Here is a 26,546-nt window from a genome sequence, read left to right as displayed (position 1 = left end):
ATACCCTCTAGCTCCAACCATGTTGTTGCAAATAGTAGTATTTGTTTTCTTCTTATGGCTGAATAATATTCCACTGTGTATATATACCACATCTTTATCCATTCATGTACTGATGGACACTTAGGTTGCTTCCATTTCTTGGCTATTGTAAATAGTGCTGCAGTAAACATAGGGGTACATATGTCTTTTTGAATCTGTGATTCTGTTTTCTTAGGATAAATTCCTAGGAGTGGAATTCCTGGGTCAAATGGTATTTCTATTTTGAGTTTTTTGAGGAACCTCCATACTGCTTTTCACAATGGCTGAACTAATTTACATTCCCACCAGCAGTGTAGGAGGGTTCCCCTTTCTCCGCATCCTCACCAGCATTTGTTGTTGCTTGTCTTTTGGGTGTTGGCCATCCTAACTGGTGTGAGGTGATATCTCATTGTGGATTTAATTTGCATTTCCCTGATTAGCAATGTGGAATGTCTTTTCATGTGCCTGTTGGCCATCTGAATTTCTTCTTTGGAGAAGTATCTTTTGAGATCCTCCTTTTGTCTATTTTTTTTGAATGGACAATGCATCCTAATGATTCAGAAATACAGAGCATATGAACATTTCAGTTTAATCTAGAGCACCATGACATGGCTGTGCCAGTAGTGATGGGGTGGGTCAGGCACCATGGACATTGACTCATTTCATCCTCACATGACTCTGCTTGCTCACCTCATCTCACAACTGGGCAAGCCAGTTCCAGGGAGGTTAAGTCACATGGCTAGGCCCACAGAACCTCCCCAACACCTGCTCTCATCTCTCTTGACCATTTGGGGCCATTTGATACATCATTCCTATGGGGCAGCATTTGCTTTTGCACACAGGGAAGTCCCTCAGTGCCCCTCAGGAGGGTGTGGTGGGCTGGGCTTGGCTAGCATGCTGTGGAATACGATTGGGCAGTCAGAATGCATGGGCAGATAGCTGTGTTTTGATTGGTACTTGAAACTTACCAGTAAGAGATCAAAAGCTACAGAACTGTGTATACAGGTTGGTATTGTTGATGTGAAGTCTATTTCCCTGCATGCACATATCTACACATGCGCATACAGGGAGAGGGCTAGAAGGATTCTACCATACCTGCGAGCACCTCTCCCTGAGGAAGGCCTGGGATGGGAAAGTACAGGGCCAGAAGGGTGCATTTAAATATTGCTCTTGTGGTTGCTAAAGGTATAGTTCCATAGCCCCTCCCCACTAAGCCTCCTAGGTTCTCACCAGGGAGCCTGCAGGGGACCCCTCCATCGTTTGTGCCTTGCTCCGCTCTCTGCATCTGTCTTCTGGAAGGGGCCCTTTGAGGGTCACGACCAGGTGGGTCTCATTTGCATCCCTGGCCCTGGCATGGAGACCCACTCTTGGTAAGGGCCCTGATGCTTTTCTGCAGCGACAGTGCAGCCAGTGCCAGATGCAGCCTGACCCCCACTCCATCCCCAAGAGATACCAATTTGTTTCCTATCCCTGTCAGTTTTGTCCATTTCAGAATTTCATAGATAGGGAATCATACAGTTCAGTAAACTTTTTAGTGCACATGTACATATCTGTGGAGCAACCATAAGTTCACAGCTCCATGTGTTCTCACTACCTGAATACGCCCAGATCAAGGAATAAACCAGAACCCCAGAAGCTCCCCCAAACCTCCTCCCACTTGCAATCCCTCCCCCTTCCCAAAGGTAGTCACTTCTCTGGCTTCTGTCACCACTGATTACTGTTGCCAGTGTTGGAACTTTCCTTAAAGGAGCCACATAGTATAAGCTCTTTTGCACCTGGCTAGTGAGACTCCTCCGTATTGTGTGGCAGCAGCTGGCTCATTCTCGTTGCCATGGAGTGTTCCTTTGTGTGAGTACACCACCAAATTTCCATCTGTTCTGTTTGGGGGACATTTGGGGACATCAAGGATCTGAGCCAGTGTAACCAAGCCCCTCTTGGTGAGTAGAGTTGCCGTGAATGTTCTAGTGTGCGAAGCCAGGATTTAAGGTTGGCAGCCCTTGACACCCTTGAAGGTTGACAGGGAGCTTTTGGCCCTTGAGCAAGCATTTTTTTTTTTTTGGTTCTTTCCCAAAGGTCATGCATGAGATTAAGTGTGTGAAGCTTTTTTATGAACAGATCCTAATATGAGAGGTGGGTGAGTTTTGGTAGTAATGAAGAAGCATTTTAAGAAATCATATCACATGATGTTTTCATGGTATGTGGTCATCCTCTATATTTTATGAGTGCAAATGTGCCAACTGTGACTCCAGGAGGTCTGGCATGCTCAGCCCCCATGGAGCTGTCTGGTTTTTCAGTTCGTATCTCACTTTCCTTCTTCCTATCTTTTATTTCCTTTTCCAGACTGAAACGTCTTCCACTAAAGAAGCAGTAACTGACTTCTTCCCTGGCCTGTCCCAGTGATAGATCTCCGTGATGGAAGCTTGTTGATTACTAAGTTAATACGTTGTACAGATTGTATGTATGTGTAAATTCATGCTGTAAAATAATTTTTAAAACCTTGACATTTCAAAGGCTGCCTTGGAAGGTTGCAGAAATTGGTTTCTATTTTTAACTTCAGTTACTGTCAGGAAAAAATTCAGAATGTACATCTAATTAAAATGGAATTTTTCTATTTTATTCTTGATTTTTTTATTTCCTGAAACTTTAAAAAAGGAATGAATTTTCTTTAGTTTTGTTATGAGGAAAGCCAGGTCCAGGTGAGAACAGTTGGACTTATTTAAGGACCTGTTTGAGAGGGAAGCCGTAGCTTTCCCACTGCTGTTCTCCTTGGAAGTACGGCTGATGGTGGAGGCCAGGAGCCTGGTGGGTGCCAGAAGCTGGGATTCTGGTAGGTAGCCTCAGCCTCTCAGGGTGGATGTCACCAAAGTATCTGACGCAGGCCCCAAGACCAAGAGCATCCGCACCCTCTGTCACACAGGCTTCAGATCGGTGCTGTGTAGCCCTGGGTCCCTGCTCTGAGGCAGCCTCACTTGTACTGTGAGACCTTTGGAGAAAAGTAAAGTGCAAACGTGTTTTTACAGAATCGAAGTAGCATCACAGAAAGATCAGGACAATTTTAAAGGGAAGAAAATCACTTCTACCACCCAGAGATGACAACCCTTAGTATTTTGGGATATCCTTCCTTTTTCTGTCTGTGGGACTCCTACCTGGCTAGAGGTGACATTTTGTTATTTTCACTGTCATTGTGACAGATATTTATTTCATGCTTTTATATATTGTCAGTACTTTCCCCCAGTCGCTGCATTTTAATTCATCCAGAGCCTATTCTAAAACTTATTAACCATTTATCTGTTGTGGACGGGAATTGGGTTGGCCAGGAGCCCCTACACAGACCAACAGCACACAGAAATCTCCTTGAGAGAGGGAGCCTCCCCAAAGGGAGGCTGTGAGGATGGGGTCACTGGTTTCACATGCTTGCCTCATTCCTCTTGTGCTCAGAAGTTGAAGCCCATTTATCTGGGCATGACCGTGTTCCGCCTTGGAGGAGGCAACGCCAGTCCCGAGGCCGGCCACGGGTGCGCAGGCGCGCGGTGCCACCGTTCACGGCCAGCCCCGGGTGCCAGACACCGGCAGCTACCGGGCTCCGAGATGGCCTCCCAGCCGCCAGGCACCCCCAGCTCCCCAGAGGCCCCGGGCAAGGGCAGGACATCCCAGAGGTGTCACGCGCAGCCGCTCTCGGTTCCCGCTAGGCATGACGATAGCGACACAGCCCGCAAATTAAAAAACGCGATGTTTCCCGGTTGGCTGTCCTGCATGACCCTGGCCAGGGCCTGTGGCCGCTTCAAGATGTCGAACTTGGAGGGGTGCCAGAACGAGCTGCTGGCCTCCCTGGACCCCCTGGCCCTGGATGAGGAGTTGCCACCACCTGAGACCCACTCAGTGCTCCAGAAGTTCTGGGGTAACCAGGAGCCCCTCTCAAAGGTCAGAAGTGCCCTTTGAGGGAGGGGCAGTGGATTGTTCCCCATACCCGGGGAGGGCATGTGAGGGGACAGGTGAGGGATCCCCCCACCACTTCCCAGCCTGAGGCACACCTAGTGGGCAAAGGCCCAAAAGTAGCTGTGGGACCAACTGGAGGACATGGGGGTGACCAGGTGCTTCCCGCTCCCATCTGTGGAGAAACAAGTCTGTCTTCAGGGAGGAGGACCCACATCCCAAGCGGGTGTTATCCGGACCCAACCCAGACCCCTGTGGTCTCCAACCTAACCTCCTAAATGTCCCCAGGGTGATATTCTCAAGTGCACACTCCATGGTCAGTGAAGGAGCCCTTCCCACCCCTGTAACAGTTAGCTCCAGAAGCAACAGAAAACTTAGAATAGTAATAATAAAATAAAACATAAAAACCTAACAACACTATGTATTCTCAGTGATAACTTGAGGGACATTGCACTGGTAAAACAAAGGCTGGTGGCTGGGAAGAGGAAATGATCTATGAACAGAGAATTCTTGAGGATGAAAAAGGGGATTTCCTAACAAAATCCTCTGTGGATGTTTAAAAATCAGAGCAGAGTAGGAACAGAAAATTAGAAAACAAGCTCATGGCATTCTCTGAGAACTCAGACAAAAAAATGTGAAGGAACCATAATTATGAGAAAAATGAGAAGATGCACATAGGAGCGATCCTGAAGATACAATATACCTATAAGAGGTGTTGGAGAGGGAGAGGATGCAGGAGGAGGAAAGAAATACGGAAGGAAACAAAGAAAATCTCCCTGAGCTGGAGATGCTCAGGTGGAAGGAGGTGGTTAAGTTCAATGCAAGATGGGTGGGAAATGTAATCTCTGCCTGAGGGATGCCTGCATTGCCAAGGGTGCAGCGAGGCTGTCGTGCAAGAGAAAAGCCTGGGATCAGCTTGAGATCCTGGGCTTCTCCAGCTGTTGGAGGACCTCCACACAGAGTCCACAACACCGGGACAGTCTGCTGGCTGTACCTGCCCCCCACCCTGGCCAGGGGTGCCCTGGGTTCTGCACCTGGAAGCATGTTGGAAGAAAAAGCAGTGTGTGTGCCTGTGCTTTAGTCATGATGTTTATTCTGATTTGTAAGTAAAATTAAAGGAGAGCATAGGAATTGTATTTTGTAAAATTATATTTTCAATAGAACATCCCCAAGATTCAAATTCAATAGATACTTAAAATATTTTTTTAAATAATTAAGTCTCCCTAGCATAATACCCTTTCCGCCAACTCTCCCACTTCCCTCTGCAGAGGCAGCAGATGTTTCCAGTTTCTTCTGTATCCTTACAGTGATATTTTGTGCATATACTGGCTCATACATGTATATCCCTCACACACTTTCTTTTTACATAAATGGAAGCATACCTTAGACTCCTCAATGTAGTTAAAAAAGATTTTTTTTTACTTTGTGTATTTTATTTAAAAATAACTTTTTATTAAGGTATTATTGATATATACTCTTATGAAGGTTTCGCATGAAAAACGATGTGGTTACTACACTTACCCATATTATCAAGACCCCACCCATACCCCAAGGCAGTCACCATCCATCAGTGCAGCAAGATGCCACAGATCCTCTATGTGCCTTCTCTGTGCTACACTGCTCTCCCCCGTGATCTCCCACACCATGCATACTAAACATAATACCCCTCAATCCCCTTCTACCTTCCATCCCACCTGCCCTCCCACACCCCTCCCCTTTGGTAACCACTAGTTCCTCCTTGGAGTCTCTGCTCTGAGTCTGCTGCTATTTTGTTCCTTCAGTTTTGCTTCATTGTTATACTCCACAAATGAGGGAAATCATTTGGCATTTGTCATTCTCTGCCTAGCTTATTTCACTGAGTATAATGTCCTCCAGCTCCATCCATGTTGTTGCAAATGGTAGGATTTGTTTCTTTCTTATGGCTGAATAGTATTCCATTGTGTATATGTGCCACATCTTCTTTACTCATTCATCTTCTGATGGACACTTAGGTTGCTTCCATTTCTTGGCTATTGTAAAAAGTGCTGCAATAAACATAGGGGTGCATACGTCTTTTTGAATCTGAGAAGTTGTATTCTTTGGGTAAATTCCAAGGAGTGGGATCCCGGGGTCAAATGGTATTTCTATTTTTAGTTTTTTGAGGAACCTCCATATTGCTTTCCACAATGGTTGATCTAGCTTACATTCCCACCAGCAGTGTAGGAGGGATCCCCTTTCTCCGCATCCTCACCAGTATTTGTTGTTCTTAGTCTTTTCGATGCTGGCCATCCTTACTGATGTGAGGTGATAACTCATTGTGGTTTTAATTTGCATTTCCCTGATGATTAGTGATGTGGAGCATCTTTTCATGTGTCTGTTGGCCATCTGAATTTTTTCTTTGGAGAACTGTCTCTTCATATCCTCTGCCCATTTTTTTTAATTCTCTGCCTTTTTTTGATATCATTAATGTACAATTACTTGAACAACATTATGGTAACCAGACTCTCCCTATTATCTAGTCCCCCCCACATACCCCATTACTGTCACCATCCATCAGTGTAGTGAGATGCTATAGAATCATTACTTGTCTTCTCTGTATATACTGCCTTCCGCATGTCCCCACCCCCCTACATTATGTGTGCTAATCGTAATGCCCTGTTTTCCCCCTATCCCTCCCTTCCCAACCATCCTCCCCAGTTCCTTTCCCTTTGGCAACTGCTAGTCCATTTTTGGGTTCTGTGAGTGCTGCTGTTTTGTTCCTTCAGTTTTGCTTTGTTGTTATACTCCACATACAAGTGAAATCATTTGGTAGTTGTCTTTCTCCGCCTGGCTTATTTCACTGAGCATAATACCCTCTAGCTCCATCCATGTTGTTGCAAATGGCAAGATTTGTTTTCTTCTTATGGCTGAATAATATTCCACTGAGTATATGTACCACATCTTCTTTTATTTTATTTTATTTTTTTATTTTGGTATCATTAATCTACAATTGCATGAAGGACATTATGTTTACTAGGCTCCCCCCTTCACCAAGTCCCCCCCACATCCCCATTCACAGTCACTGTCCATCAACATAGTAAGATGCTGTAAAATCACTACTTGTCACCAAGTTCACAGTCACTGTCCTTCAACATAGTAAGATGCTGTAAAATCACTACTTGTCTTCTCTTTGTTGCACAGCCCTCCCCGTGCCCCCCTAACACTATACATGCTAATTGTAATGCCCCCTTTCTTTTCTTCCTGCCCTTCTCCCTCCCTTCCCACCTGTCCTCCCCAGTCACTTTCCCTTTGGTAACTATTAGTCCATTCTTGGGTTCTGTGCTTCTGCTGCTGTTTTCTTCCTTCAGTTTTCTTTTGTTCTTATACTCCACATATGAGTGAAATCATTTGGTACTTGTCTTTCTCCGCCTGGCTTATTTCACTGAGCATAATACCCTCTAGCTCCATTCATGTTGTTGCAAATGGTAGGATTTGTTTTTTTCTTATGGCTGAGTAATATTCCATTGTGTGTATGTACCACATCTTCTTTATCCATTCATCTACTGATGGACACTTAGGATGCTTCCATTTCTTGGCTATTGTAGATAGTGCTGCAATAAGCATGGGAATGCATATGTCTTTTTCAAACTGAGCTGCTGCATTCTTAGGGTAAATTCCTAGGAGTGGAATTCCTGGGTCAAATGGTATTTCTATTTTGAGTTTTTTGAGGAACCTCCATACTGCTTTCCACAATGGTTGATCTAATTTACATTCCTAGGAGCAGTGTAGGAGGGTTCCCCTTTCTCCACAACCTCACCAACATTTGTTGTTTATCTTTTGGATGGTGGCCATCCTAACTGGTGTGAGGTGATATCTCATTGTGGTTTTAATTTGCATTTCTCTGATGATTAGCAATGTGGATCATCTTTTCATGTGCCTGTTGGCATGAAATATCTTTTTCCATCCCTTTACTTTCAGTCTGTGTATGTCTTTGGGTTTGAAGTGAGTCTCTTGTAGGCAGCATATAGATGGGTCTTGTTTTTTAATCCATTCAGTGACTCTATGTCTCTTTTGATTGGTGCATTCAGTCCATTTACATTTAGGGTGGTTATCAACAGGTATGTACTTATTGCCATTGCAGGCTTTAGATTCATGGTTACCAAGGGCTCAAGGGTAATTCCCTTACTATCTAACAGTCTAATTTAACTCACTTCATGTGCTATTACAAACACAACTTAAAGGTTCTTCTTCTTTTTTTCCCCTCCTTTTTCTTCCTCCTCCATTCTTTGAATGTTATGAATCATATTCTGTGCTCTTTGTCTATCCCTTGGGTGACAGCTATTTCACCTTAGGAATACTTCCATCTATAGGAGTCCCTCCAAAATGAACTGCAGAGGTGGTTTGTGGGAGGTAAATTCTCTCAACTTTTTCTTATCTGAAAATTGTTTAATGTCTCCTTCAAATTTAAATGATAACCTTGCTGGGTATAGTATTCTTGGTTCAAGGCGGCCCTTTTGCTTCATTGCGTTAAATATATCATGCTACTCCCTTCTGGCATGTAAAGTTTCTGTTGAGAATTCTGATGATAGCTTGATGGGTTTTCCTTTGTATTTGATCTTATTTCTCTCTCTGGCTGCTTTTAGTAATCTGTCCTTATCCTTGATCTTTGCCATTTTAATTACTATATGTCTTGGTGTTGTCTTCCTTGGGTCCCTTGTGTTTGGAGATCTGTGGATCTCCATGGCCTGAGAGACTATCTCCTTCCCCAGATTGGGGAAGTTTTCAGCAATTACCTCCTCAGAGACACTTTCTATCCCTTTTTCTCTCTCTTCTTCTTCTGGTACCCCTATAATGTGAATATTGTTCTGTTTGGATTGATCACACAGTTCTCTCAATATTCTTTCATTCTTAGCAATCCTTTTTCTCTCTGTGCCTAAGCTTGTTCGTATTCCTCTTCTCTAGTTTCTATTTCATTTATTGTCTCCTCCACTGTATCTAATCTGCTTTGAATACCCAACATTGTGCTCTTCAATGACTGGATCTCCAACCGGAATTCATTCCTGAGTTCTTGAGTATCAGTCCATACCTCCATGAGTATGTTAATGATTTTTATTTTGAACTCCCTTTCAGGAAGATTCATGAGGTCCATGTCATCTTTCTCAGGAGTTATATTAATTTTACTCTGAACCAGGTTCCTTTGGCGTTTCATATTTGTATATGGCTCCCTCTAGTGTCCAGAAACTCTACTCTCTGTAACTGCTCAGCCCCTGAAGCAATGTTGGGAGTTGCAGGGGAGTGGTATTGGTGCCTGGGGGGATGAAAGAGCTGTTTCCTGCTTCCTGGCTGCTATGCCTGTTCCACTTCCTGAACCAGTGGGCTGAGCACACAGGTATAAGCCTCTATGCTTTGTGTTTGTAGTTGCTGCAGACAGATCTTCCCTCTGGCTGGCCTAATGCCAGGGTAGGGTTTGCCAGTTTGCCATCCAGGTAGGGCTGGCTGGGAGGAAGATGCAGTAGGTTGAGTATCATGGAGGGGGTCCTTGGAGCTGTGTAGCCAGCCGGAGAGCTGGGGCACCGGAAGATGGTGAAAGCTCCCAACCTGCTGGGCAGAGTGCACCTGGACCATTTTGTCTACCTGTCCTTTCTCCTGAGCAGTAAGCTCTGTGCAATCCTTGCTCCTTTAGCAGCCCTCTTGCTAAGAGCTTCCTTGTTAGTAAGTCTTTCAGACTGCCTGCCTTTCTTTTGTCCCAGAGCAGCCAGATATGGATCCCTGCTTTCCACAAGCGACTGGAATCTCAGTCTCTCCATGAGGCTTTCCAATCCCCTAATCACGAGAGTATCATGAAAGCACTATGAAATATGGGTTTGTGCTCCCAGAGCAGATCTCTGGAGTTAGGTATTCAGCAGTACCAGGCCTCCACTCCCTCCCTGCTCCGTTTCTCTTCCTCCCTCTGGTGAGCTGGGGTGGGGGAAGGGCTTGGGTCCTGCTGGGCCACAGCTTTGGTACTTTACCCTGTACCATAAGGTCTGCTCTTTTCTCCAGGTGTATGCAGCCTGGCCCAGTTCTCTTTCCTGTTGCTCTTTCAGGATTAGTTGAATTGATTATATTTTTGTATTATATGTGCTTTTGGGAGGAAGCCTCTGTCTCACCTCTCATGCTGCCATCTTTAATCCCTCTGTCTTTTACTTTCTGTATTTTAGAGATCTCTCCATATCAGCAAAGAAACAGCTTCCTTGTTCTTCTTTACAGATAGTATTCCATTTGTGGCTGTCCCCTGGTAGATTTAACCAGTCTCTGTGAATGCACATTTAGGTGGTTCATGATTTTTACCGCCTAAGGTTTCTATGGTCCATTAAGTTGACAGCAGTCGAGTTCTATAAAGCTCTGAGAGGAAAGTTTGTGAACTAAGAATTCTCCACCTGGGCAAACTGCTGATCCCCAGAAAAGGCAACAGAAAGACATTTTCTTTGGAGCTGTAAAGATTCAGGAAGGATTCCTCTCTTTGAGGAAAAAGTTAGGGAGCACTCTGGCAAAACAAAAACTCAGAAGTAAACTCCAGTAAGAGAAGGAGCAGTTTAGAATTAACAGAGGGGAGCAATGAACCATAGCAATACACTTTGGAGGTATTTATACAGTGAGATGCATGTGGTTGTGTAGCTCAAAGAAAATGTTAGCAAATGGTCCTTTAAAATGATGGTACACAATGCAAAAATCATGTTCCAGATGATTTCATCAAAATCTCATACAGTTTGCTAAAGAACACTCTCAATAGACAATATTTCATTCTTGGCCTTTATTTAGTGCACAATTACACACAGATGTGTCATGCTATTTTTAAAATAATTGGCTCAATCCTACCCTAGGCTTCCTGGCACATTTAAGATGAAGGCCTGACCATGACCCTCCAGGCCATTTCAAACCTGGCATATCGCCCTGTTCTCTTCTTCCCCTCTGACCCTCTGGCCTTCAGGCAGGTGGGGCCTCGGGGCCCTGGATTGTCCCAGGGAGGCTCTCTTGGCCCTCGAGTCTAGAGCAGCCTGCTCACTTGCCTCTTCGCAGCTCTTGCTGGGACCTGGCTTCGAGTCCTGGCTGTTTGACCACTGTCCCTGCCTCCCACCCAGGCCCCTGAGCGCAGGAATGCCCGCCAGACTCCAACTCCTGGGTTGAGGTCTTGGCTCCTGGATTCCCATTGTAGCTGCAGTCCCAAGATCAATGCTGTTAGGCTGGAGAAAGGAAAAACAAGGACATGTAAACAGAACAGAGAGATGCTATAGGGGGGAGAACAGACCAGACCCCAAAGTCCATGCCGTATATGGAAAGGGGACAGCTCTCCCTGAATTCCATCCTGATGTGCCAACTAAGACCCGGATGTCAGCCTCCTCCTTCTTGGAAGGAAAAAAGTTTCTAGTTGTATGTTATGTCAAGCCAATCATACCTCTCCACACTCCCTAGGATAGCTTGCCCACTCCTCCCCCTCCTAATACCTTATAAGCCCCCCACCTCCCCAACCGGGGGTGACTTCTCTGGCCTGTAACAAGAAGGCCACAGAACCTCACCCGGGGGTATTGTTGCCTCTCTTTGCCTGCATATTTTGGCTAGAATTTATCTTACAAACGCCTGATCATGAGAGACCTTCAAGATACATTTGTTGAACAAATGAAGGAACTACATATATTTAATCCCCACTCCCTTTTTCTGTTTTTGTTTTTATAAACATTGGGCTGTGCTTTATATGCTTTCTGTTAGCACCTCCAATAATGTGTCCTGTGTTTGAAATTTCTGTCCACAGGTCCTGGCAGAGGTGGGGAAGGGGTGGTCCCTTTCCCTAATGGACCCCAAAAGAACTATGCACAGAAAAAATTGGGAAGGAGGTGCCCAGAAAGATATGGATGGGGTTAGAGGGGTTTCCCCACCTCTTGTGAACCTGTTTTCCCAGAATGAGGCTGTTTCTGTAAGCAGAGAGACAAAGAAGAGTCCAGAGTATGGCCTAGAGACATAGGAGGCTGTAGGAGGTGCTGGGGGTGGCTACCCAACTGCTGCTGGCCCCTCCGTGCACCCAGGTGGTGTGTCCTCATTCCAGCCCCGCACACCCCAGCACCCGCAACCCTGCAGCCACCTGCTTCCCTGTACCCTGCCTCCCCTCATCCCTGCAACCCTGCTGGTGGAGCCCTCTGGCCACTACCTGGACCTTGCATCCCCACACTGCCTGGCAGCAGAGCCCCAAGGCTCTCGTTGCCCATGTCCCACGTTCCCTAGCACTCCCACCACTCAGCACCCCCACAACCCTGGACACACACCCTGGGACCCCAGTAATGTGGCATCCAGAAGGGGGGAGTGGGACATTAAACATTGCTTTGTTGAGATAGAATTCACATATCTACAATTCACCTGTTGTAGTATACAGCCAGTGGTTTTTGGTATATCCACAGTTGTGCAACAAGCGCCATGATCTTTTGCGGACATTTCACCATTTGGAAAAGAAACCCTAACCCCATTGGCAATCATTCCCCATTTGCCTTCAAGCTATCCTACCAACTCTAGGGAACTACTAATTTATTTTCTTTTGCTAAGGAATTGCTTGTTTTGGACCTTTCATAGAAATAGAATCAAACAATATGTGGTCTTCTGTAGCTGTTAAAATGTTTTCAAGGTCATCCACATTGTATCATGTTATCAGTACTTCATTCCTTATATAAATAATGTATTTATTTATATATATTTTTGAAATAGATTCTTTTAGAGCAGTTTTAGGTTCACAGTGAAATTGAGCAGAAGATACAGCATTTCCCATATATCCCCTCCCCCACAATATGTGGGCTCCTTGTTATCATCATGTCCCACTAAATGAAATATTTGGAACAATTTATGAGTTTACAATGATACCCAAAGTCCATAGCTTATATTACAGTCCACTTGTGGTGTTGTACATTCTATGAGTTTGGACAAATGTTTAATGACATATACCAGTCACTACAGTATCATATAGAGTTGTTACACTGCCCTAAAAAATCCTCTGTGTTTTGCCTATTCATTCCTTCAACCTCCCCAACCCCTGGCAGATCTTTTTTAGCATCTTACTAGCTTTTCCTTTTCCAGAATCTCATATGTTTGAATACATATGTATGTGTTCTTTTCAGACTGGCTTCTTTCACTTGTAATATGCATGTAAGCTTCCTGCATGTCTTTGCATGCTTGAATGCTCATTTATTTTTAGCACTGAATACTATTCCATTATCTGAAAGTACCACAGTTAATTTACCCCTTCACCTAATGAAGGACATCTTCAGGTTCTTCAAAGTTGCATCTTTGAAGTTTTGGCATTATGAGTAAGGCTGTTATAAACATCCATGTGCAGGTGTCTATATGGGCATACATTTTAAACTCCTCTGGATAAATACTAAGGAGTATGACTGCTGGATTGTGTGCAAAGAGAGTCTAGTTTTGCAAGAAACAACCAAGCTGTTTTTCAAGATGGCTGTATCATTCTGCATTTCCACCAGCAAAGAATGAGAGTTCCTATTGCTCCACATCCTTGCCAATGTTTGGTGTTGTCAGTGTTCTGGACTTTGGCCATTCAAATAGGTGTGTGGTGGTATCTTATTGTTTTAATTTGCCAATCCTCAATGACATATGATGTGGAACATTTTTTAACATGCTTATTTGCCATTGTATATCTTTTTGGGCGAACTGTCTGTTAAGGTGTTTGACCCATTTTAAAATCATATTTCTAATTTTCTTATTGTGCTTCAAGAGCTCTTTGTATATTTTGGAAAGGAGTCTTTTATCAGATGTGTCTTCTGCAACTATTTTCTCCCAGTCTGTGGCTTGTCTTTTCATATTCTTGACATTGAAAGTAGAAGTTTAAAATTTTTATGAAGTTCAGCTTATCAGTTACTTATTTCATGTATTGTGCCTTTGGTGTTTTATCTAAAAGGTCATAGCCATACTTAAGGTACTCTGGATTTTCTCCTGGTTTTCTCTTGAAGTTTTATATCTGCATTTTGCATTTAAGTCTGTGATCCATTTTGAGTTGATTTTTGTGGAACGTGTAGTAAATTCTGTTCTAGATGTATTTTTTTGCATGTAGGTGCCCAGTTGTTCTACACCATGTATTGGAAGACTACTACTTCTCCATTGTATCGACTTTTCTCCTTTCTCTAAGAGCAATTGTAAGTCTGTTTGAGCTCTCTATTCTGTTCCATTGATCTATTTGTCTATTCTTTCCCCAATAACACACACAGTCTTGATTACTGTAGCTTTATAGCAAGTCTTGAAGTCAGGTAGTACCAGTCCTCCAACTTTGTTATTCTCCTTTAATACTGTCTTGACTACTCTGGACCTTTTGCCTCTCCATATACAATTTATAATCAGTTGTCTACATTCACAAAAGAACTTGCTAAGAGTTTGACTGGGCTCATATTGAATCCATAGATCAAGATGGAAGGAACTGACATCTTGACAATACTGAGTCTCTCTATCCATGAACATGGGATATCTCTCCATTTATTTAGTTCTTTGATTTCATTCATCAGAGATTTTTAGTTCTCCTCATATAGATCTTGTATGTATTTTGTTAGATAAATAACTAAGTATTTAATTTTTTTGGTGCTAATATAAATGATACCGTGTTTTTAATTAAAAATTCCACTCATTCATTTCTGGTATATAGTGGGCTGGAGTTGGGTGTTTCCCTTCTCTCATGTGGAAAGCTAGAGCTGGCTGGGGTTGGGGTATTTCTCTTCCCCCAAGTCAGTTAGGCTCTGATAAAATCCCAGGAAGCTAGGCTCTGGTTAAATTTTTCCTAAGGGCAGAGGTTGTTAAGAAGAGAGAATGCTGTGGAATATCCCCAAATGTTTTCTTTTCCCCTCTCCCTGCCAGAAGAATTTTTCTTCAGCACTCATTGTGAGGTCCAGGACTGCTCCTGGAGTTAACACTCAGAAAAGTGTGGGGGCTCCCCTGGAACTCGTAACTCTCAGAGTTATCTACACTGAGCCTCCAGCACTTTGTCAATTTCAGTTCAAATTTCCCTATCCTGGTACTGGTTCCCATAGAGGTTGCTGATCATGGACTTCTGCTCTGGAAATTTCATTATTTTTTTATTGTCTAGCAATATTCCATTGTATGGATATACCTCATTTTATTTATTCATTTATCAGTGAATGGACATTGGATTGTTTCCATTTTTGATTACAATGAATAATACTGCTATTAACACCCATGTTCAAGTTTTTGTGTGGACATATGTTTTCATTTCAAGGAGTAAAGTACATATATATGCTTCATCATACATCAACATGTTTAACTTTTTGAGGAATTGATGAACTATTTTCCAAAGTGGTTGCACAATTTTACATCCCACCAGCAATGTATGAGCATTCTGAATTCTCCAAATTCTTGTCAACACTTGTTATTATCTAACTGCTTGATTATAGACAACCTAGTGGGTATGAAGTAGTACCTCAATATGGTTTTGATTTACATTTCCCTAATGGCTAATAATGTAAATAATGTAAAAGCACATTTCCATGTGTTTATAGATCATTTACATATTTTCTTTGGAGGAAAGCCTATTCAGATCCTTTGCATATTTTTAAATTGGGTTGTTTTTCTTTCTATCATTTAGTTTTAAGAGTTTTTTAATATTATATTCTAGATACAAGTCCCTTATCTCATATATGATTTGCAAAAATTTTCTTCCATTATGTGCATTGTTTTTTCACCTTTTAAATAGTGTCCTCTGAAGCACAGTTTTAAAGTCTGTTAATGTCCAGTGTATTGTTGTTTTTGTTGGTACTGCTTGTGCTTTTGGTGTCACATCCAAGAAGCCACTGCCTAATGCAAGTTCATAAAGTTTTACCCCTATATTTTCTTCTAAGAGTTGTAGTTTCAGTTCTCACACTGAGATCTTTGATTCATTTTGAGTTAATTTTTGTATATGGTGTGAAGCAAGGGTCCAGCTTCATTCTTTTGCATGTGGATTTTACTTGTCCTAGCATAATTTGTTGACAATACTAATATCTCCCTTTTAAAATTGTCCTGGAACCCTTGTCACAAAGCAACTGACCAAAAACGTGAGGACTTATTTCTGGATCCTCAATTCTATCCCATTGATTTGTATGTCTGTCCTTATGCCAGCACTACACTGCCTTGATTATTGTCACTTGGAATGTAGTGTTTTTAAATTGGGAATTGTGAGTCCTCCACATTTGTTCTTTTCCAGGATTGTCTTGGCTATTCTGCTTCCCTGAGTTTCCATATACTTATTAGGATCAGCTTGTCAATTTTGGAAAAAATGTCATCTGGGATTTTGATGGCATGATAGATCATCTGTAGATCATTTGGAGATCACTCATGGACATGGGCTGCTTTCCCAGTTATTTGGGTCTTTATACATTTCTTTCAACAACGTTTTGTAATTTGAAGAGTATAAGTTTCACATTGTTTTTTTTTGTTGTTGTTGTTAAATGTATTCCTATCATGATGCTTTTGAAAATGGATTTTTTTTTCTTTTTTTTTCTGGATTGCACACTATTAGTGTATATAAATATAATTGATGTTTAGATATTGATTTTATATTCTGCAACCTGCTGGACTCATTCAGTCTATCCTTTTTTCAGATTCCATTTAAAACTCTGAAAGGACACCAGCACATTGTGAGTTCCTGTCACTTCTGTGTGGATGACACAAAGGTCCTCAGTGGCTCCTATGACAGCACTGTGAAGCTGTGGGTAGGTGGCCTGGTGTTAGATGGAACCAAAACATCCCATACGCTTATGTCACTCCTTGTAGGGAGTTCCCCAGTACTGGGTTCCCAGACACTCAAGGATCCTAGGTTTGGAGGGGCTTCTCAAGCAAAGTGTAGGAAGAAGAAGCAAAGCAAGGGCTCTTCCTAGTGCCAAGTCACCAGAGATAAGAGGTTAGGGTAGCTGCTGTCAGCCTGTTGATTTGGAAACAGTGGGAGCAGGGAAGAGAGGCCACTGAACTGGGAGCTCCCTACCTTTTGCTGGACGAGCCCAGCTGTGCCTTGCATCTAGCTGGGGTCTCTGAGCTGTGCCATCTCTCTGGGTTGCCTACTCATTTGAAAAATGAAGTTCCAGAGGTAGTATGACCAGGCTTGGATGGTCACAGAGGACAGAAAAGTGGGCAGGCCTGGGACATGTCCATGAGGAGTGGTTGGGAGAAACAGGCTTGACACAGATCAGTACCCCAAGGTGCAGGAAGTAAGGGTGCCAGGAATAGGCGTGATGATGAGGCTGGAGAGAAGTGGACACCTAGAACTCTCCTGAAGCCTCTGGGCATAGCCAGCAGACCCTGACAGGCCTGTTTGGGGCATTACTGGTCAGACAGGAGAGGGCTAGGAGGAAGCTGGGCTGTAGAAAGACAATGGCTATCAGGGGTCTGTTCAGAGATGACCATGTGCCTGGGGATGGGCCCATGGGAGAGGATAGTCAGTTCTGAGTTTTTCTATCTCCTCTGGCATCAGGAGCAAGAGGGGGACATGGTGGAGGGAGTCAAGGCTGACTTTTGGGTTCCATTTGGGTAACTGGGTGGAGGATAACTCCCTACACTCCAGATGACATTGGAGGAGCATCTCCTGTGTCATCAGTGGGTACCAAGGCCAAGTGGACTAAGTGGGAGGGTGTGGGGGCTGTCCATGGGGGGGTGGTTCAGGTCCCCCACTTGGAAACCCCAGCTGAGGGACCCTGGGTGGTTTCATGACCTCCTGAGCCTCCTTGACTCTCCCTGTGCCTCACAGGACAGCTGTCTCAAAGACGTCTGCTCCCCATCTCTGCTGCGGCCCTTACAAATTCCCCCTGACGCCAGCCACACGATCTCCTTGTTGGGAAAACTGGTCCCTCTGGGAGTCTGAAACTCTTTCCCAACCCTTGGGGGTGACTGAGAAGCCCAGGGCAAGGGGGTCCCTTCTGATTGTCATCACCCAGGAGAAAGGGGCAGTGACTTTCCAAGTGTGCGTTTTGCTTTGCCATCTTCAGAGGCTTCCCACGTTCTCACCTCTGGAGCCCGTGGAAGAATGCACACGGGTTTTTGTCTGTTTTGGCCAAAGGGCTCTTGGCTCTGTAAGGGGAAATAGGGCTGTTTTCTTTTGCGTCAGGTTTGGGGCCTGGTTTGGGGACAGTATATACTCTGTCCAGGGCGCAGTCACTTGGGCCTGGAAACATGCGGCGCCCACAGCCCTGTCCCCTCTGCCCTCGTCTCCAGGCTGCCCTCTCCCACCGCCTGCCTTCCCCCTTGCCCCCAGTAGCAGAGCTGCCGGTTCTCTGCTCCCCTGGCTTGGCTGGCCTCACTGACGCCCTCTCCAGGAGGTGCTCTTTCCTCCTCCTGTTCTCCACCTTCTCCTGCCTCCGTCTGCGGCTCTCCTTGTCCCACTGCAGCTTCTCCCTCATCACCCTACGCATGGCCTTCCCCGATCACCTATCTTCACCAGAATGTCCCCTCGCCTCTCTTTTCCCTCCCCAACTCCCTTCACCTCCCATCTCTAGTCCTGCCTCTCAACCCTACCCAAAACCCAAACATTGGACTTAATCTTCCCCCCAGTTCCCCCCAATGTATGAAGACGATGGGAAAAAAGTCATTCTTAATCCCACACCCAATCTCCCACCAATATATTGGCACACCTCTTTCCAGTCATTTAAAAAATAACTGAAAGTTTATCTTATATTACAAAGGTGATATGGTTTTACTACAGAAATACATAAAATTACAAAGAAAAAGAATCAACCATTTCATGACCTTGGAGTTAACTGCCATGAAAATCTTGGAGTGTATCTATTTTTTTTCTTGCTCATGCATGTATACATGTGTCCAAAATCAAGACCACACAGAAATACTGTTTGTATAACCATAATAAACTTGGGTTGCAAATATTGTCACATCTGCCTTATTTTTCCAACTATTTAGGAGCCCCCTTTTTCCCATTCATTCATAATCTGACCAGTATCCCCTCTTAAATTATCTCAGTCCACAGAGGGTGTTCCCGCTTCCAAATGCCAGGCGAAGAGGGAGCCATCTTTATTTGTTTGTTTTTCCACACCCTTGGCCAATGGCTCATTTATTTTAAGAAACATTCAATGCAAAACAGAGACATTTCCACTGTCTTTGGAATTCACTAGCAAAATCTGGCTTGTGTCACCATATAGCTCTTGCTAAAGGATTCATTTCCCTGACACCAGTACACATTTCCCAAGAGGGTTCCATCCATGGTCTCTGTTGCTATGGTGTGTGGTGAGCCTTTTTGTGCAAAATTCTTTAACCACAATTCTATTCTTTAGGAGAGACCTCTCAGAGTAGAATTGCTGGGTCAAAGAGTGTGAACTGTTCAAAAGTTTTTGAAAACAGGCTGCTAGATTCTGCAAAGCCCTTTCGGCCAGTAGAGGATGAGAAAATTACCTGTTTGCAGCTCTGCCCCCAGAGTGGCCATTTCCCTCTGGTGCCTGTGGAATTGAGGGTGTTTTCTGGGGATGCTGTGCATGGCGGAGTGTCTTTCCTGCTTTGGGGAGAGGTTGGGAAGTCCTTTGCCCTTAGGAGCTGGGTGAGAGTTGGGACCATGGGTTCTCATGTTTGGCTGCCTCAGATAAGCTCAGGGCCGATGGTAAACTGGGTTCCCAAGCCCAGTCAAAGCCCCAGTGACCTCTCCCTCTCTCCCCCCTCCCTCCTGTTCATCTGAGGATGCTGTGGACGGGTCTGTCGTTCGGGAGTTTGAGCAGGGGCCCAAGGCTCCCGTTTCGGAGTGCAGCGTCACGGCTGACAGCAGAAGGTAGCCTTTCCCTCGTTTCTCCACCGGGAAGAGTGAGAGGTGGGCTGGGGTGCTGCACGTCAGGGATGGATTTTTTTTTTTTAAGCAGAAACACTCCCATGTATGGCCTCATGGTTTCCATATTTTTGCTGTGAGAATCGAGAGGAAGTGGCAACTCTTTGAAATTTTAAGTGCTAAAAAGACAAAATCTATTGTGGCTTAGGCAAAGCCAGTCTGAGTTTTTGTCACAGAGTTTCTTTATGGTCGTTACACCTGTGGATTGTTGCGGCTGCAAGGGGCCTTATCAATTTGGTCCAGGTCTGCACTTCACACAAGGGAAACTGAGGCCCAGGAGGCAGAGGCCTGCCAAGCTGTCACCTGGGATGGGGTGGGGTTGGGAGGAAGCAACGCACTGACATGAGCCTTCGGGATGCATTGCTTAAGCCTCCTCACACAGATGTGAGTGTGGCCTTTAAAAGACAAGGGAATTTGCTTTAAAATAGCTTTACTTTTACCCAGAGCAGCAGTTACAAAACTAGTATGCTAGTAAAAATTAGTATAGGTCTTTAAGTTTCTCAGGAATTTATCTTTATTATAATAGAGGACAAAGGTTGCCACAGAAAAACATACAATCTAAGAAAAGTACACTTAGATTATTATGTGCAAAGGTAAGTTTATGCATTTTGCTAAAAGTATAAGAAAACATTTCCGAATGACATGAGCTAAGTATTTTCCTGTAAAAAGATAGACTTGTAAGCAGAGAAGGAAATGATTGATCCTTGTGAGTGGGAGATATCCCTTTAGAAGAGGACAGCCAATTAACAGAATGGAAGACACAATACCTTTAACACGCTAAATATAAAAGAACACACCTGGGTGGCTGAGGGATTTGGGAAGAGAATAGTGTGGTGCCTTTTGCATTAGGTTCTCTGTGTTTTCAGCAAGGACACAGTGTTCTCCAGGGGGGCTCATGGAGCATCTTTAGAAAGATTTCGGTATTATTTGCAATCTTGGTCTTAAAATTATAGAAATTTTCTATGAAGAATTGTCTATGTCTCTTTTCATAGAAACCATGGGCATAATTTCTGGGTCACTGAGACCCTGTGATTGTCATTTTATTTCCAGAATTACTGCAGCATCCTATGACAAGACACTGAGGGTTTGGGACGTTGAAACAGGCAAACTACTGGTAAGTGCTGTCACAGGGAGTGTCCCCAGGACATGGCAGTTCACTCCTCCAGAGCAAATGATCCAAGAGACAGCAAGGAGGAACCCATCGTGTACCCATGACCTTGTCACACACTGTCACTTCTGCCTTATTCTATTCATTAGAAGTGAGCCACTAAGTCTGGCCCATGCTCACGGGGTCAAGAATTAGGTTCCCCTCCTGGAGGGAGGACTGTCAAAAAGTTTGTGGACATATTTTTAAATTGTCACAACAGCAGTGCCATAATGTCTAACATACAGAGAAACCCCTCCTTTTCTAGAGCTTGTTGTCCCCTTCTTCTGGTTTGATGTCAGCCTCCTCAGTGGACTGTGAGCTGCCCCAGGGGCTGGACTCTAAGTCTTGTTCATGGTGCCAGGCACAGGGCAGACACTCCATAAACACTTGTTTACCAAACTGACCAGGAATAAAGTTGGCTGTTCCTAGAACCTGGCTGCCAGTTCCTCTAGGTACTCTCCCTTTCCTTGTCCATCTGTCCTGGTCACAGAGCAATTACATGTTTAATTAAATTAGTTAAAACTAAATAAACTTAACAATTCATTCCCTTTTTGCACTAGGCCATTATAAGTACTCAATGGCCACATGTGGCCAGTGGCTACCATATTGGATGGTACATAGATAGAACATTTCCATATTCACTGCAAGTTCTGCTGGATCGCTGGGCTAAAGAGAAAACAACCCTTTGATTGTTGCCCTATTCAGTGGAAGACTAAGCATGAAACCTTCGTAGTCTCCTGTAAGTTTTCCCCTGATGGTAAATACGTGGTGTCAAGCTTAGACATGGATTGTGGAATCTGTATCACAGATGCGGAAAATGCCACCACTTTGTCACACGTCAAAGGTGAGTTTGCATGGGCTCCCTGTTCAGCAGCACACCGTGCTTCTCCATGCGCTGCCTTCAGGCCTTTGCACTTACTGTTCCTTCTGCCCAGAGCGTTCTTCCTGGCCTGCTTCCTTTGCTAACTTTTAGGCCCTTGCTCACCTCTCAGGGCTGGGCCAGGCTTCTGCTGGCCGGAGTCAGCTCAGGTCTCAGGCATGCTGCAGGTCGTTGCCTGCTCAAGAGTGTCTCCCCATCAGAACGGGAGCTCTGCAAGGACAGGGAGCTATTTGACCAAGCTTCTTGTTCAAAGCCTGGCACATGGTAGGCATTTGGGAAATGTTTGTGTGAGTAAATAGTCCCTTATGAAAACTGGAATTGTGACTCCATAATATTGTTGCTTTCTGGGGAAATAGTGTGAGCCTCTGGGCCACGTGAAGCCTGTGGCCCGAAATGTGGAACATGCCGGAATGAGTCACTTTCCTTGTGCCTCAGATCATCATGAAAGGTCAGTCACAGCATGCTGCTTTGACCCTGACAGCCAGAAGGTGGCCTCCGTCTCGGTGGACAGGAGCATCAAGATCTGGGATGTCACCTCCCAGGCCACGCTGCTCACCATTACCAAGTAAGGAGGGGCCCCGTGGGCACTGGGCAGCACCCTGCATGTAGCAGGGCGGTGGGTGGGAGTCCCCATTCATGTCCTCTTGGATTCAGTCTGCACACCTTCGACTTGCAAACCGGCATCCACGTGAGGCGTCTCTAACTTGGCCATGGGTGCTATGAGGAGGCTGGAGACAGAGAAAGGGAAGGAGCAAGCAGGTTGGGGAAACCACCAGCCATGGCTTGTGGGCTGGGCTGGGCATGGGGTTCATTTGTTTCAATGTGACCAACACTTTGTGCAGAGACCCCACAAAAATACACATTTCCAGAGTCTCCTGTGATATGGGAAGATCTGATAATCCAGGGTCTGCAAGGGTGACCTTGTAGGTAGCCACCACCAGGTGGGTGGCCAGTCCTCTCCTATAGGCCCTGGAGTCAGGATCCCAGAATGTGTACATGCCTGTCACCTGCCTGCTCTGCTCAGTTATGAGCTCTGCCTGCCTGGGCCAGGGTTTCCCATGGGGATCTGGTCGGGGGTGAAGAGTGTGCGGGTCCTCATCCTGTGTGACCTTGGACCCTAGCTTTCTCGCCTGCAAACTGAGCAGAGGTGAGGCCTAAATGACTGGAATTTCTGGGTCGTATGGTATTTCTATGTTTAGTTGGTTGAGGAAGCTCCATACTGTTTTTCATACTGGCTGCCCCAATTTACATTCCCACCAACAGTGCACAAGGGTTCCCCTTTCTCCACATCCGCACCAGTGTGGTTATTTCTTGTCTTGTTGATACTAGCCACTCTGTTGGGTGTGAGGTAATATTGCATTGTGGTTTTGATTTGCATTTTCCTGATGATTAGTGATGTGGAGCATCTTTTCATGTGTCTCTTTGCTGTCTGTATGTCCTCTTTGGAAAAATGTCTATTCAGGTCCTCTGCCCATTTTTAATTAGATTATTTGTTTTTTTGGTATTGAGCTATGTGAGCTCTTTGTATATTTTGGATATCAGATGTATCATTTGTGTATATCTTCTCCTCTGTCATCGTAGGTTGCCTTTAGTTTTGTTGATGGTCTCCTGTGCTTTAGTTTGATGTAGTCCTTCTTGTTTGCTTTTGCTTTTGTTTCTCTTGTGTGGGGAGGCATACCAGAAAAAAAATTACTAATGTCAATGTTCAAGAGTTTACTGTCTATGTTTTCTTCTAGGAATTTTATGATTTCAGGTCTTATGTTCAGGTTGTTAGTCCATTTGGAGCTTTTAAAAAAATCCATTCACTTGTATTTATTTTCTTATTTAATTTCTACTGTGTTATATTTCATTTTATTTTTTAAAATTGCAATAAAGTTGATGTACAATACATTGGTTTCATATGTACAACATAGTGACTCAATAACTGAATACATTACTAGACGTCTGCCACATAGGTGTAGTAACCCCATTATCGTGCCAAGATATTACAATATTGGTTATATTTTCTATGTTGTACTTATGTCTAACTTATTTTACAATTTGAAGTTTGTACCTCTTTATCCCCTTCACTTATTTCACCCATCCTTCCACTGCTTCTCTATGGTAACCAACATTCTGTTGTCTATATTTATGGATCTATTTCTTTTTTGTTGGTTTTTTAGATTCTACATATAAATGAAATCATATGGCACTTATCTTTTTCTGCCTGGCTTATTTCAGTTAGCATGAGTCTGTCTAGGTCCATCCATGTTGTTGCAAATGGCATGATTTCCTTATTTTTAATGGCTGAGTCATATTCCATTGTGTACATATGCCACATCTTCTTTATCTGTTAATCTATTGATGGATACTTGGTTTGCTTCCATATCTTTTGTATTGTAAATAATGCTGCAGTGAACATAGGTGTGCATTTTGAGTTTATTTTTGTGTATGGCATAAGACAGCTATCCAGTTTTATTCTTTTGCACATAGCTGTCTAGTTTTCCCAACACCATTTATTGAAGAACCTGTGCCTTCCCAATTGTATATGCTTGCCTCCATTATCATATATTAATTGAAATGGGTTTATTTCTGGGCTCTCTATTCTGTTCTGTTGATCTATGGGTCTGTTTTTGTGCCAGTACCATACTGTTTTGATTACTGTAACTTTGTGGTATAGTTTTGAAATCCAGGAGCATGATACCCCTGGCTTTGTTCTTCATTCTCAAGATTCCTTTGACTATCTGGGATATTTTGCAGTTAGTTCCATACACATTTTAGGATTATTTGCTCCATTTCTGTGAAAAATGCGATTGGTATTTCAGTAGGGGTTGCATTGAATCTGTAGATTGCTTAGTGTAGTATAGCCACAAAATCTTCTGTTTTAGCAAGCCACCTTATTAGAGCATGGGTGGCAAGTCTAGGCTCCCCTCTTGACCTTTGCTGATGGGGGTGGGAATGGGACTGCAGTTTTCCCCAAGGTGTTTGGCTGGAGTAAGGAGGGTATTGTCTAAAGGTTTCTATCTTGCCAGGTCATCCTATTGGCTAGGGAACATAGACTTTTCTTGGGGGTCTTTTCTGGTGCTCTTTCTTTTTTGGGTAACATCCTTTTATAATATGTGGTGCAGAGTATATGAGCCAAAAAGAAAAGCTTCAGGTCTCACAGCATACCATCCTTGGATCCCAAGATGTATAATTCATCTGATTTATTTTCTCTACCTTTCATAGTCTTCTGTTTGTTTCATACAATGCTCAGGGTTGTTATCTGTACTTAGCAGGAGGAATAGGGAGAGGTTTGACTCCATCTTACCCAGAACTGCAACATAAGCACTTTCCTCAAACTTTTGTTTCCTAATTTTTTATTAAGGTATGATTGATATACACTCTTATGAAGGTTTCACATGAAAAAACAATGTGCTCACTACATTTATGCATATTATCAAGTCCCCACCCACACCCCAGTGCAGTCACTGTCCATCAGTGTAGTAAGATGCCACAGATCCACTACGTGCCTTCTCTGTGCTACACTGTTCTCCCCGAGATCCCCCACACCACGTGTACTAAACATAATACCCCTCAATCCCCTTCTCCCTCCCTCCCCACCCAGCCTCCCACACCCCTCCCCTTTGGTAACCACTGGGTTCATTCTTGGAGTCTCTGAGTCTGCTGCTATTTTGTTCCTTCAGTTTTGCTTCGTTGTTCTACTCCACAAATGAGGGAAATCATTTGTCATTTGTCTTTCTCTGCCTGTCTTATTTCACTGAGCATAATATCCTCCAACTCCATCCATGTTGTTGCAAATTGTAGGATTTGTTTCTTTCTTATGGCTGAATAGTATTCCATTGTGTATATGTACCACATCTTCTTTATCCATTCATCTACTGATGGACACTTAGGTTGCTTCCATTTCTTGGCTATTGTAAAACGTGCTGCAATAAACATAGGGGTGCATAAGTCTTTTTGAATCTGAGAAGTTGTATTCTTTGGGTAAATTCCAAGGAGTGGGATTCCCAGGTCAAATGGTATTTCTATTTTTAGTTTTTTGAGGAACATCCATATTGCTTTCCACAATGGTTGAACTAGCTTACATTCCCACCAGCAGTGTAGGAGGGTTTCCTTTTCTCCACATCCTCGCCAGCATTTGTTGTTCTTAGTCTTTTTGATGCTGGCCATCCTTACTGGTGTGGGATAGTTTTAATTTGCACTTCCCTGATTATTAGTGATGTGGAGCATCTTTTCATGTGTCTGTCTGAATTTCTTCTTTGGAGAACTGTCTCTTCATATCCTCTGCCCATTTGTTAATCGGGTTATTTGCTTTTTGGGTGTTGAGGCGTGTAAGTTCTTTATATATTTTGGATGTTAACCCCTTGTCGGATATGTCATTACAAATATATTCTCCCATACTGTAGGATGCCTTTTTGTTTTGTTGATGATGTCCTTTGCCATGCAAAACCTTTTTAGTTTGATGTAGTCCCATGAGTTCATTTTTGCTTTTGTTTCCCTTTCTCGAGGAGATGTGTTCAGGAAGAAGTTGCTCATGCTTATATTCAGGAGGTGTTTGCCTATGTTTTCTTCTAAGAGTTTTATGGTTTCATGACATAATTCAAGTCTTTAATCCACTTTGAGTTTACTTTTGTGTATGGGGTTAAACAATAATCCAGTTTCATTCTCTTGCATGTAGCTGTCCAGTTTTGCCAACACCAGCTGTTGAAGAGGCTGTCATTTCCCCATTGTATATTCATGGCTCCTTTATCATAAATCAATTGACCATATGTGGTTGGTTTTATATCAGGGCTCTCTAG

The 26,546-nt window shown here is 43.8% G+C and overlaps 2 protein-coding genes across 7 annotated transcripts in view; both read left to right on the top strand.

Annotated features, from left to right (window-relative positions):
• Positions 1–2,634, top strand: part of GPATCH1 (G-patch domain containing 1) — a 38,143-nt gene extending 35,509 nt beyond the window's left edge. For 2 of the 3 annotated variants that reach the window (XM_073225551.1, XM_017662347.3), the window contains one exon: positions 2,359–2,634. In XM_073225551.1, the coding sequence (XP_073081652.1) occupies positions 2,359–2,418 (60 nt within the window). In that variant the 3' untranslated portion in view covers positions 2,419–2,634. Of the gene's footprint in view, positions 1–2,091; positions 2,149–2,358 lie in introns of all 3 variants that reach the window. The other variant, XM_073225550.1, reaches the window with a different exon arrangement.
• Positions 2,635–3,272: 638 nt separating this feature from the next.
• Positions 3,273–26,546, top strand: part of WDR88 (WD repeat domain 88) — a 37,885-nt gene continuing 14,611 nt past the window's right edge. For all 4 annotated transcript variants that reach the window (XR_012126584.1, XM_073225678.1, XM_073225677.1 and 1 more), the window contains exons 1-6: positions 3,273–3,939; positions 16,527–16,637; positions 19,596–19,684; positions 20,789–20,852; positions 21,591–21,729; positions 22,201–22,330. Coding sequence is in view for 3 of the 4 variants with exons in the window: in XM_073225678.1 (XP_073081779.1) it covers positions 3,481–3,939; positions 16,527–16,637; positions 19,596–19,684; positions 20,789–20,852; positions 21,591–21,729; positions 22,201–22,330 (992 nt within the window). In the remaining variant the exon portion in view is untranslated. The remainder of the gene's footprint in view (positions 3,940–16,526; positions 16,638–19,595; positions 19,685–20,788; positions 20,853–21,590; positions 21,730–22,200; positions 22,331–26,546) is intronic.

The sequence above is a fragment of the Manis javanica genome, chromosome 17 (assembly GCF_040802235.1).
Source record: "Manis javanica isolate MJ-LG chromosome 17, MJ_LKY, whole genome shotgun sequence".
Taxonomy (NCBI): Eukaryota; Metazoa; Chordata; class Mammalia; order Pholidota; family Manidae; genus Manis; species Manis javanica.
The sequence above is the reverse complement of the archived record's forward strand: the minus strand, read 5'-3'. Positions and strand labels throughout refer to the sequence as shown.